We start from the raw sequence: 12,078 nt of genomic DNA, 5'->3' as shown, positions 1-12,078 counted from the left end.
GAGTAAAGGGGTTTTTGGGGATAAAAAGAAAGTTAATGTTTTGTCACACCAACAATATTCGCCAGATTATACACCCTTTGACTTGTTTCACTTTCAAACTTGAAAAAAAAACACCTTTCAGAAAAAAAAAAACTAGAGGTACTGTGAGCAATGAACTCACTAAATGATACCCCCCGCCTCCCATATGAATATAATGGCAGTGTCCATGTTTTGCTCTGAAAAATCGAAAATATATGTCAGATCAAAAAGTAAAATAAGAGGTGCACAATGGCAATATGTAATAAAGATTCTGTGAAAGTTTCATTAAATTTCCTTCAGTGGTATGGGAGGAGTTGCGGATAAGAGATGGGTACCCCAAAGCGTAACAGACGGACGGACGTACAGACGGACGGAAATACCGATTACTATATACCCTCCCGCTTTTCAAGCGGGGGGTATAATAAGTCCAGGAAATCATAGGGTCTGCCATATTCCAGTATACGAAAGGACCATACTCAAAATTGTGTTCTAGGACAATTAGAAATTGAATAAAAATGTTACGGACATGTGTGTAGATTAAAAGAGAATATTTTAGTTAAATCATTAAGACTAAACCATAGAAAAGCGTTTTTTTGGTTTCTTTCCGAGCACCGATGACAATATTTATTGCATGAACAGTCCTCGTAATGATGTGTTACTTACTAGTTCCATTTCTTTACTTCCCTCTTTACTAATTCTGAAACCCTTTTTGCGTATTTTTATACATTTTTGAGGAAATGTTAATTTTCTTGGCTTTATCTCATCTTTTTCATTTCTTCGAATAAAATATTTCTTGATTTCATTATAAATATTTTTTAGAGTGTAAAATTTTGAATCTGTCAATCAAGTATGTACATCGAAATTTTGACCCTCATCACATAACTGGTGTAATTTTGGGAAATTGATTTGATATCAAAATACAAATTCCGTGTTTATTTCAGTACTTATAGTAATAATGTTTTGAGAGCCAAGAGGGAAGAAATAAATACATATTTTTTTTTATACAAAACTCAGGACGAAGAAAGTGATATAAAAAGATGAAATCGTGTGAACAATTCTACGTTGTCTTGTTCATCCTATCTTGGGTGAAAGGTAAATCATTAATATTTTATCATTATCTCCAATTAAAAACAAATATTACATATAGTGATTCACAGCTCTTTTTATTTTATTAATTCTTTGGAACACTTGTACTTAAAAAATATGTTCAGAGTGAATACAAATATTTGCATTATTTAAAAAAAATACTAACTTCTAGCAGTTAGTTATTTCAAAAGCAGTATGTTCATAAAACCAAAATTATCATTATTATTTTCTCAATAAAATTTACACATATCATTATAATTATGAATCATACACATATATACGAAATCATTACCGCCTAGTCAGAACAGGATCACATGTACAAATATTTTTTCAAAGACCGATCTTGAAAATGACGTGAAATGAACCATATAGTTGCCCATTGTTTTGTTTCTTTGAGTCTTTTGCATATCGTTTTTCAGCGACAGAAAACTAACAAAACAAAACAACAAAATAAAATTTTATAACAGTTTATAAATTTCTTTTTTGTAATAATTATATATTAGTAGTATAATCAAGACGACATGGTCAAAATAGCAAGATCTCACGCGCATGCACGTGCGCTTCACTCTGATTGGCTGAAATTAAAGTCTCAATATCTTTCTCTTTTTTTGTCATAATCCTTTAAAATTTTGAACAAAGCCATACATTACGAAGATCTACAGTATGATATATAAGAATAATCATGAAAGCACGTGCATACAGTGTGCTGCAATCTGATTGGCTGAAACTTTAAATGCCTCTAATTTTCTTGGTTCTGAACAAAACGGGATGCAATTTAGAATATTAATAGGTATAATGGATTCTTACATTATGCTACTATCAAAATTGAATGCAAAGACGTGCATGCACATGCGCATGTGCAAAATGAATAATATACTTGAAAATTCTCAGTATATAAGGATATGTTAATCGTTTAGCCAATATGTCATGATCATCTTGCATATGTATGAACGTGCGCGCGCACGCAAAACGTTAAATGGTATATAGTTGATATCATTGCAACTTTTTATTCTTAAATGAAATCCCTCGATCCTGAGCAAATAAAAAAAGTCTTACAGGAATAAGGCACAAAAAGGAATTTGGGGAGCATTTGGGGAACATCTGTAACGGTCCCCGTTACAATTAACACTAGTTTACAAGTATATTTCTTGTGAAAATTTCTTCTCCTGGACACCGTTAATTTTGAACATTGTCTTTTTATTTTGAAAAACTTTCTAAAAAAAACTTTAACTTTGGCCATAACTTTTGAACGGAACTAAGTGTTTATGGCTTTCATTTCTCATAAGTGTATTTCTTGTGAAAAGACTATTTTCTTGATACTTACAGTTTTGACTTATTGTTCTTGATCTTGTAGTTTGACCTTCTTTTGAAAAAAAAAAGTAATTTTCACATTTGCATATCTTTTGACAAGCCCTTCCCTTGCAACTGGACACCATTTATTGTGAAACACTTGATATGATCCTTTGACCTTGGAGATTGACTTATCTTTTTTTAACCTTAATTATAAAACAATTGGAGTTAGGACTTTCAAATTTTACAAGGTATTCCTTTTGGTAAGACCGTTTTTTTCGGTACAAATATTTTTTTTTTATCTCTGTACATTGACCTTGGAGTTTGTCTTGCATTCGACAAAGTTGCCATGAGCCATCTTAGTGGAACCTCATTGTTTCGCAAACGTATCCTATTTATATGTTAAATTATGATTGTGTTTATCTTTGTCTACAGGGTCGTTTGCATCAAAAGTTGACTGGATTACAGCATCTAAGGATTGTAATGCAAAATATGAGTCGCAGTTGATACCACGAAGCTACATCGAGGGCAAAAATCTTCATAATGATGTCGTCGAAGGCATTGGCGTGAACGTTTCAGCCTGGATTGATGGAAAAATTCAAAGGATTGGGTGTGATCAGGGTATAGATAACAATAGATAATTTAAAAAAAAAACTACACAAAAATCCATTTCATTTGAAAACATTTATTTGACTAGTTCTTTTTACTTTTTTCAGTAAAATGTCTTCAGATAAAAAGGTTAAATGAGCAGCAAGACAGAAAACTGCCATTCATTTGTGGTAATTCTTATTGTCCTTATTCAGATTAATTAAGCTGATCAAAATCAATTGCATCTGTAATTGAAGAGTAAGTAATAAAGCCTTGTTGTTTTTATTTCTTTTTAATCATTAAAGTTCAATTTTTTGTAACAAAATCTATTAGTAGTTCAAAGCAGCTACCAAACCACCTGTAAAATATGTCTCTTTCTCTTAAATAACATATCAGTATAGTTAGGACAACACATTGTTTCTGGTTAACTATTTTAATTGTCTGGGCATTTTCACGGAGATGTATCACGTAATTTTATTTTTTTTTAACTTTAGTGACTTCAGGGGACATTGAGGGTAACTTGACGGAGGTGTCATACACGGAGTCCAGAGAATTGTGCGGTTCTGCCCAGTTTAGAGTAGAAGGTCCCTTACAAAAGTACGCAATGTTCTCAGTTCTACATAAATTTCTTCCTTCACCCAAACCGTTCGCGGCATTTTGGCTTCCAAACGCTGAACTGAGCGACATTGAAGGTATTTGAAAATGGATTAATTACCAGACTTTACGTACAAGTACTAATATTAAGATATAAGATATATTGCCTTTAACAAATCGAAATGTGTGTCAAAAATAAGTTTTTGAATTGAAATACGTATAAACACACCAATTTATATCAAACTCTTACTTTAAAGCTGTATTTTTAGATCAGCAATATTGAGTTTTCTTTAAAATTTTCGTCCAAATAACAGATACCTTCTGCACATATGTTGTGTCTAGAAACAATGAAACAGTGGAAACGAAGTCCGACAACTGCAGTGCTCCAAAAATGGGAGTTTGTATCAACACAACATGTAAATTATTTATTATCCAGACATATTTATAATCCTTATAAAATAATTGTTATTTATTTGTTTTAAGTGATTGATTTACCATAGAAGGGACTACCAATGTTTCACGTGATTGATTTTACCATATAAGGGACTACTAATGTTTTGCATGACTGATTTACCATATAAGGGACTACCGATATTTCACATGATTCATTTTAGATATTACAGACTTCAGAATGTCAGTGATGCTTGAAATGACTGCGAAGCAGTGGCCACCAATGAAAGGAGATGAGGTCATATGGGCCATGAAAAGTACGTGTCGATAGCTTGAGATGATATCATCATAAGATTAATTTTCTAACAAATCTACAAAGCTGTAGCTATGACTTAGGTCATCTTAGTAAAGCAATACCCTTATTTTACGGCAAATTAAAAATGTGAATAAATTTATAAATTAAAAGATGGCACGATACACGAAACAGAACATGGGATTGTAATTGTAGGTCACAAGAAAAAACTACAGACCGTAAGGACCTCAACTGACAAGGATAACGCAGTTCCTGGTGTGTCAGGTTTATGTTACTATAGAAAAATTAGGAATCTACACGATTTTTGAATGTAAATCTCTCTCTCTCTCTCTCTCTAACAAACACACATGTCCACTAACCACCTACAGACACAGAGTATGACATGGAATACATAAAATTACCGGTATATGCATTGCATTGCTTAGCAGATTATTCATATAAGCAATGACAAGAACTAATTATGAAATGTATCTAAGATGTATCTAAGTATACAAATAAATTATAATAATTCAAAAGAATGACATTCATAATTTTTTATAGAGCATTCAATTTCCTTGAACTTGTACCGGTATATCCTGTAAATGATCAAGCTGATTTTTAATTTTTAGCTGTTTCCGTCTCATTAGCACTCAGCGCTTTAAGTTTGTTTCTGGTTGTGTTGTTTATGTGCATCAGCATACTTCTCTGGAAAAGGTTCGTTATCTGATTAAGACAGATGATACAAACAAACTTTTGTCAAAGAATTTGAAAATAACAACATGGGTCATGTTTAAATGAGTAAAATGAATAACTTTCACAGCGTAGTTTTTATTTTTTTTATTCAAATTTGCACAAAAATGGAATTTGAAGTGAAAAATATTTGGATAGATTAATAAGGATGGTTTCAGAAGGGCAGACTTTTGAACATCACAGAAGCTTTACAATTTCTTTATATTCTAGAACTTTTTTATTTGCATCATTTGCAATGATATTAGGCAAAAAAAATATATACCAATCCAGGCATCCATTTTTTTGTTTGTGTCATCTGTCCTCAAAATGAAAATTATGTACAACGGAAATGTCCCATTTCTGAAAATTATATACAAAGGAAATGTTCAGAATTAGAATCAAGCAAGTACTGTTAAGAAAAAAAAAAGAAAAGCATTCAAAATATGAAGACATACATAAAATACAAATCCTATTTTTTCATTTCTAATTTTATCTTTTTATGCATGTTTTTATTTATTTAAAATATTAATCTTTCAATAAATGCAAAAAATTTCCTTTCAGGGTATCATCAAAATTGAACGTTTTCTTGAATGAAAATCGAAGCACTGATGCGGGAAATGAAATAAAAAGCGAGTCAAATGAGAGAAAAAATAAGAAGAAAGCATGCACGTATGAGGTTCTTCCCCAAAACACACATGGCCATTCTACTCGCGTTAAAAATCTACCGATGGAGCAGGAAAACCCATACAGCGAGATAACAAAAAGACGAGAGTCTGGTTACCATAACAACCCTGGAACGTCAGGGCAAACAGTAGAGACGATTTTGCTAGAGAACTGATATTTAAAAGTGTACTGTTTCGTGTTAATATCCTTCCTTAATTCATTTTTAGAGAGAGAGAGGGAGGGGGAGAGCATTAAAATTTATTCATTTTTTACCATTTTTCATTATTGCATGTTGTATTTTTTTTCTTTATACGTAAATGTTCGAATTATATATCATATTACTATTCCTCTTTTGGATCAATATCTTGTACCAAATGTTCCGTTGCACCTATGTTTCAATCATATGAAATCCAGTTTTGTACACGATAATGCATTTTCCAACTTTTTACTCCTACATACGTTTCATTTGTATACTTTGTAGCTGTACGCGTGTTGCAGTTTATTTTTAGCATACTATATAAATAACATAAAACTGGAATGAGAGAATTCAATATTTATCTTCCTTAGCTTTTACCAGTGTATCTAGCAAATCTCTTCACAACATGCCAAAATATTTCTTTTCAGTCTGCTAATTTAGCATCACAAAAAAGACTTAAAATTTCAAACCCACAAATCTTGAATTCATCTCATATTATGATAACTCTTTTGCAGATATAATGTTGTTAAATTTCAATTTAAAGCATTTTACTCTGTGCAGATAGAAAATTTGTTTAAACTGGAGGCCCTTGGGCCATAAGGGTCACCTGAGTAAAATATCTCGACTCACATTCTTCGTCCTCCAGCATGGCCTCGTCCACACTGGACTGTTTGGAGAGACTGGAGGTTTCTGTGGAGGATTCTGATTGGATACTGAGACCCCACGTGTCCTGTAAGAGGTCATTGTCCTCCTCATAGCTGTCTTCAGAAAAAAACCCTGGGGTTTACTGCCATAATCTATTATACTGACTACATCCATAGTAATTATTTCTCTTCATAATTGTAAATTTCGTTAATCTTTGTTATGAATTTAGCATCTTTCAGTATTGATGAGCTTTATCCATTTAATGCTTCTCGATAGGCTATCACTCGTATGTACATTTTAGATCTTTTAAAACACCATTTGAAATAGAAGTTCCAAGTTATCTTTTTATGCAGCACGAATTTGCCCTTCTAATTTCATGATGAAATGTGGAGATAAAAGTTTAAAAGTATATTTATGAAATTTCTAAATAGCTAACAATGTCAATAATAACATAATTAAACATATATATATTATATTGAGATTATATGCATTTTTCCTTAAAATCCAACAATTTACAATTTGATTTTCAAATAAAGTATCTAATGTTAGTAAAAGAAAAGTGAAAATTCCTATATAAATTCAGTAAATTTTGAAAAGAAGGATAAATTTTACTTGAAAGCATTCGATTCTGTAAACTGCTTTTAGATTTTGATATATACATTTGTGCATGTGTGTGCAAAAATTCCAAAGATATATCTGCCGACCTAACTATTTTAAAATAAAATGAATATGACTTCCAGGAATTGCACCAAGTGTTTTTTTTTTTTTTGTGGTGAGATGCTGTGCAATGTAATTGAACAATACGTACTTGTATCTGTGAAACGCCATTAGCAATCTACGGATATAAGACGCAGAACTAAAACTTTTATAGTAATTGTGATTTAAAAGTACCGATTGAGGAATAACACTAATTTAAGACTACTGCATACGAATAATCTTTTTTTCCCCAATATATAATTAAAGGTACTTGGACACAGATTTGAAGTTATTATTTTCTCTATAATATTACGACTTATATATTTTTATAGCATTTCACACAAAAATTAATTAAAAATCTTATTTCGTTTAAAAGATATTGAAATTTCAATTTTTTCGGCGGGTTTGATTGACATATCCTTGCACTCTCACAAATTCAATTTTATTCTTAATCCTTAGGAAAAGTGGCAATCTCGTTTTGTATAAATGAAAAACATTAATACTATAATCCAGAAAATTCAGAGTAGACACGTTCGAAAGCAAAACAAACACACAATATATTGTCAGTCCGTGCAGTTGTGGTAAGCAGACTGTGACGATTGAACGCACCCGGTGAATTCTAAATATAAACAATAACAGAACTCGAGCCCTGTTTACAAAAACTGTGTACATAACACGAGTGTCCTCGATTTGCTAAACTCTGTACGCATCTCTTAGTTCGGAATGACGATACTTGTGAAGGTGTTTTGCTTTCGAACATTTCTATTCTGAATAAAATTATTTTTCTTGATAAAAGTTTTAATATTTCTCATTAAAACACATCAAAATTGCCACTTTTCCTAAGGATTAAGAATAAAGTTAAAATTTGTGAAAGTGCAAGGATGTGTCAATCAAACCCGCCAAAAAATTTAAAGTTTTAATAACTTTTCTATGAAATAAGATTTTTAATTAATTTTTGTGTGAAATGCTATAAAAATATATAATTCGTGATATTATACAGAAAAAATGAGAAAATATTAACTTCAAATCTGTGTCCAAGTACCTTTAAGCAGAATGGGTAAAATGATCTTATATGTCCAGAAAAGCAAATAAAAAATGTTGGTCTGTGATGTTACTTTTAGATATTACTGGAATGGTGCTAATTTTAAGCTTAAATCGTGCTTCTTTCCCCCAGGACTTTCAAATTATATTTTGTGAAATTCAAATATTTTATATTTGCTATACCGGTATATTTCAAATGAAATGATCAAATTAATGATTAATCTAAATTATAATTTAAGACCAACATGCAACTTTTCACTGCACAAATTAACTCTTTGTGCAGGCTGCATGTTAAAAAGAATCCAATTGAACAATATTGTAAATACTTCTAAAGAGAAAAATTAACCATTTTCTCTTAAAAAAAATCTTCCGTCACAAAAAATAGTTCCTCACTAAATGTTTTCCCTATGGAAATAAATCATGCGGGTTTCACTGAATATAGCTTTATTAGCATTGTAGAATTTTTATTTGCAAGAACAAAAATCATTATGTAGACTTTTTACATAAATGTCAAGAAAAACGTCTGCTCAAAAGTTGAAGATAAAACCTCTTTGAAATATTAATAATATTACATGAAAAAAAACCCCCGAAAACTAAATGTCTATTTAATGCTTCTCGATAGCCTATCACTCATCTGTACATTTTACATCTTTAAAACACCATTTGAAATAAAAATGGTAAATTATCTTTTATGCAGCACGAATAATTATGTCCTTCTAATTTCGTGAATTTGTGGAGATAATGAACAGTAATCAACTTCAGAAGTCCATTGAAACAATTCAAATTTGGAACAGAACAAACAAGGATATCTAAAAACATCAGAGGTGGGATAAAGTAAACATCCCCTGCTGACCGATCAACTACACCAGAGGTGGGATAAAGTAAGCAGACCCTACTGACCAATCAACTACTACAGAGGTGGGATAAAGTAAGCAGACCCTACTGACCAATCAACTACATCAGAGGTGGGATAAAGTAAGCAGACCCTACTGACCAATCAACTACATCAGAGGTGGGATAAAGTAAGCAGACCCTACTGACCAATCAACTACTACAGAGGTGGGATAAAGTAAGCAGACCCTACTGACCAATCAACTACTACAGAGGTGGGATAAAGTAAGCAGACCCTACTGACCAATCAACTACTACAGAGGTGGGATAAAGTAAGCAGACCCTACTGATCAATCAACTACTACAGAGGTGGGATAAAGTAAACATCCCCTGCTGACCCATCAACTACATTGATATACTTAGTATTTCATCACTCGGTTTTAAGTAGCTTGTCTTGTTTTAGAAATTGTGCGTACTTAGAGTCTGCTTATGAGAAAAGAATCAAATAGAAAACTTAAACTCTAAATGTAGTTTATGAGGGTATATTACTACATAAATAAGGGGAAGTTCATGGCAGAAAATCTGAAGTCTTCACGTTTTCATAAAGGTTTGTTCCAGGTTGCCAATAACGTCTTTTCTATAGTGAAATATTCAAATACCAATATGAAAAAATGTACTCAGTCTCTGTGATATTTTTTAATTTGAGTACAGGGAGACAATTTGATTTTGTATGAATGAAAATAGTTATTGTTAGTTTTTAAAACTTGGTCAATATATCTTAATTATGAGTTGAGACCCACAACATTAGATATCTTCCTTATATGTTGAAGAGTTTAAAAATAAATTGTGCATCACATAGATACAAAAAAAATCTGAATGTAATGGAAGTTTTTTAATGTCTAAAAAAACTTATCATAATTAACAAACGAAAAAAGAGGGAAAAAGAAGGAATAGTTTAATCTAAAAAAGAAAATTGAAAATCCTTTTTTTGGGGGAACATGTTTGGTCAATGAATTATGAAGTATGTGAAATTTGAAATACATGTATTTAGAAGACCAAGACTGAATTTGAAAAACTATTATATGTTTTTACCATTCTATGATTTTGAATTTTGTTCCTGGGAATTAACTTTTTATCTCTCGAATTAATTGATATTAGATTGAGAGAGATTATATTCATCTAATTTTATAAACACTTGACAAAATCAAGTTTTGGTACTTGAATTGCTCATGACCTAGAATAAACTTAAATCAACATATTATCGTCGCCATAACGGTGAAAAAAACTGTTATATATAGTTAATATCAGCTCGCTTTGTATTCTTCAGATCTTTTAATTCCATTGTCATTATATCCTTTTCAAAATTCACCCTTCTCTCTATTACTTTATTATTTGCCATTATTCTTCACATTAAAAAACTTAAATTATGTTATATTAGGCTTTCGTAATAGTGTGTATATGCATATCTCATGTTAATTGTCTAATTTCTAATTTAAATTTTGTACATTCCTGAAATTTCTAAACACCCAATAATGTTTAATCCCAAAATATAAATGAAATGCATTAGAGTAACATTTTGAATTTTAAATAAATTATCTTATGTCCGTCAGTAAACAAATAGTGACAATTCCAATATAAATTCAGTGAATTGCAAAGAGAGTGACATTTTTTTAAGCATTCAATTTTGTAAACTGCTTTAAAGTTAAATGTAATACACAGTTGTGCCTAAGTGCAAATATACAAAAAAAAAAAAAAAAAAGCTGCCGGCCGAACTTATAATATTAGGAAAGAAAATCAACTTCTGTACACTTGACAAGATATTTATTTAAAAAAAAAACAAAAATAGATATGACTTCCAGGAATTGCACTAAGCGTTTTGTATGGTGGGATGCTGTGCAATGTACGTGGATAATCTATACACAGAACTTTTCTGTGAAATGAAACTAGCAATTCACGGATATAAAACGCAGAACTTTTATAGCTTTTGTGAACTCAAATACTATATATGTCAGCATAATTCTCCTCATCCCTCCCTTTTTTTTAAAGTTAATGTAATTTTTCTTAAGAGAAGGATTGAAGAATAAACTTAGTTTCTGTATCATATCCAAAAAAAAAAAAAAAAAAAAAAAAAAATTGTATTCTTTCAAAAAATTTTTAGTGTGAATTTTGAATATCACGAAAAATAAATCTTCATACTCTGGGATTCTGATTTTGCCTTACAAACAAGATTAAGAAAATTATATATCCTTAAATGAAAAAGAAACGCAGGTTAAACTTAAGGTGAAATGATTTTGTGTTTCTTATATTTTTTTCTAGTTTTCTTAACATTTCAAATCCTCTTAAATGAAAATGCAACCAAAATTCTTATCTGACCATTTTGCGTAATTCTTGGTCATGGGGGTTAAAGCGGTCACAAACTTCGTATGCAAGTGATAACGGTATTCAGTAAAATTCGGTTGTAGCGAAGTCCTTGGTAAAAATATTTCCCATGTTATCTTACCCTGCGTTTCTTTTTCCTTTCAGTATAGTCACCGGCGTGGCACAGTAGTTAGAGCATTCTTCTCTAGAGTCGCGAAGCAAGGAGTCGATCCTTACGTTGCGGGTTCGAATCCCACTTTGGGACGTGGAGACCGGTCCTTCGGATGAGACTGTATAAACCGAGGTCCCATGACGCAGTAGGTGCTGGCACGAAAAAAGATCCCTCCCTGCTCAATGGCCCTGAGTGCCGAGTACAGGACAAAATTTGCAGATATCCAACGGCAAGTGGTGGCGCCATATGAGTGAAAAATTCTCGAGAAGGACGTTAAACAACGTACAATTAATTAATCAATCAATCAATCAATCAATCAATTCTTTAAGTATATATTAGACCCTTATCATTTTCTTCTTTATTTCAAATGTTTCAAGTCATCGTCGTAACAATCAAGTAAAATCGGTTTTAAACGGTGTGATGTTTAAAGCATTGAATTTAGAATTTAAGAAATTTTGCTTTTTACAATTTTACCGTTGCAAAGTATTG

General features: G+C 31.4%; 1 protein-coding gene across 3 annotated transcripts; it reads left to right on the top strand.

The window, feature by feature from the left end:
- The first annotated feature begins 975 nt into the window (after window positions 1–975).
- LOC134272140 (uncharacterized) lies at window positions 976–6,933 on the top strand. Of its 3 annotated transcripts, XM_062754384.1 has the most exons (9): window positions 976–1,110; window positions 2,830–3,015; window positions 3,111–3,173; window positions 3,477–3,674; window positions 3,891–3,992; window positions 4,191–4,283; window positions 4,475–4,534; window positions 4,888–4,972; window positions 5,549–6,933. In XM_062754384.1, the coding sequence occupies exons 1-9, from the start codon at window positions 1,056–1,058 to the stop codon at window positions 5,823–5,825; spliced, it is 1,119 nt and encodes a 372-aa protein (XP_062610368.1). In that variant the 5' UTR covers window positions 976–1,055; the 3' UTR covers window positions 5,826–6,933. The 3 variants fall into 3 exon arrangements, with proteins under 3 accessions (XP_062610368.1, XP_062610371.1, XP_062610370.1); XM_062754387.1 differs by lacking the exon at window positions 3,111–3,173; XM_062754386.1 differs by lacking the exon at window positions 4,475–4,534.
- The last annotated feature ends 5,145 nt before the right edge of the window (window positions 6,934–12,078 follow it).

Source organism: Saccostrea cucullata, unplaced genomic scaffold, assembly GCF_032062105.1.
Source record: "Saccostrea cucullata isolate Sc308-1 unplaced genomic scaffold, CSIRO_AGI_Scuc_v1 ctg188, whole genome shotgun sequence".
In the NCBI taxonomy this organism is placed as follows: domain Eukaryota; kingdom Metazoa; phylum Mollusca; class Bivalvia; order Ostreida; family Ostreidae; genus Saccostrea; species Saccostrea cuccullata.
The sequence above is the reverse complement of the archived record's forward strand: the minus strand, read 5'-3'. Positions and strand labels throughout refer to the sequence as shown.

What these genes read in the sequence shown, in the direction of transcription:
- LOC134272140 (XM_062754384.1), top strand. Translation starts at nt 1,056, where the DNA reads ATGAAATCGTGTGAACAATTCTACGTTGTCTTGTTCATCCTATCTTGG. An exon ending in CATCCTATCTTGGGTGAAAG is followed by an intron (nt 1,111 to 2,829) that starts GTAAATCATTAA and finishes CTTTGTCTACAG; the next exon opens with GGTCGTTTGCATCAAAAGTT. An exon ending in AAAACTGCCATTCATTTGTG is followed by an intron (nt 3,174 to 3,476) that starts GTAATTCTTATT and finishes TTTTAACTTTAG; the next exon opens with TGACTTCAGGGGACATTGAG.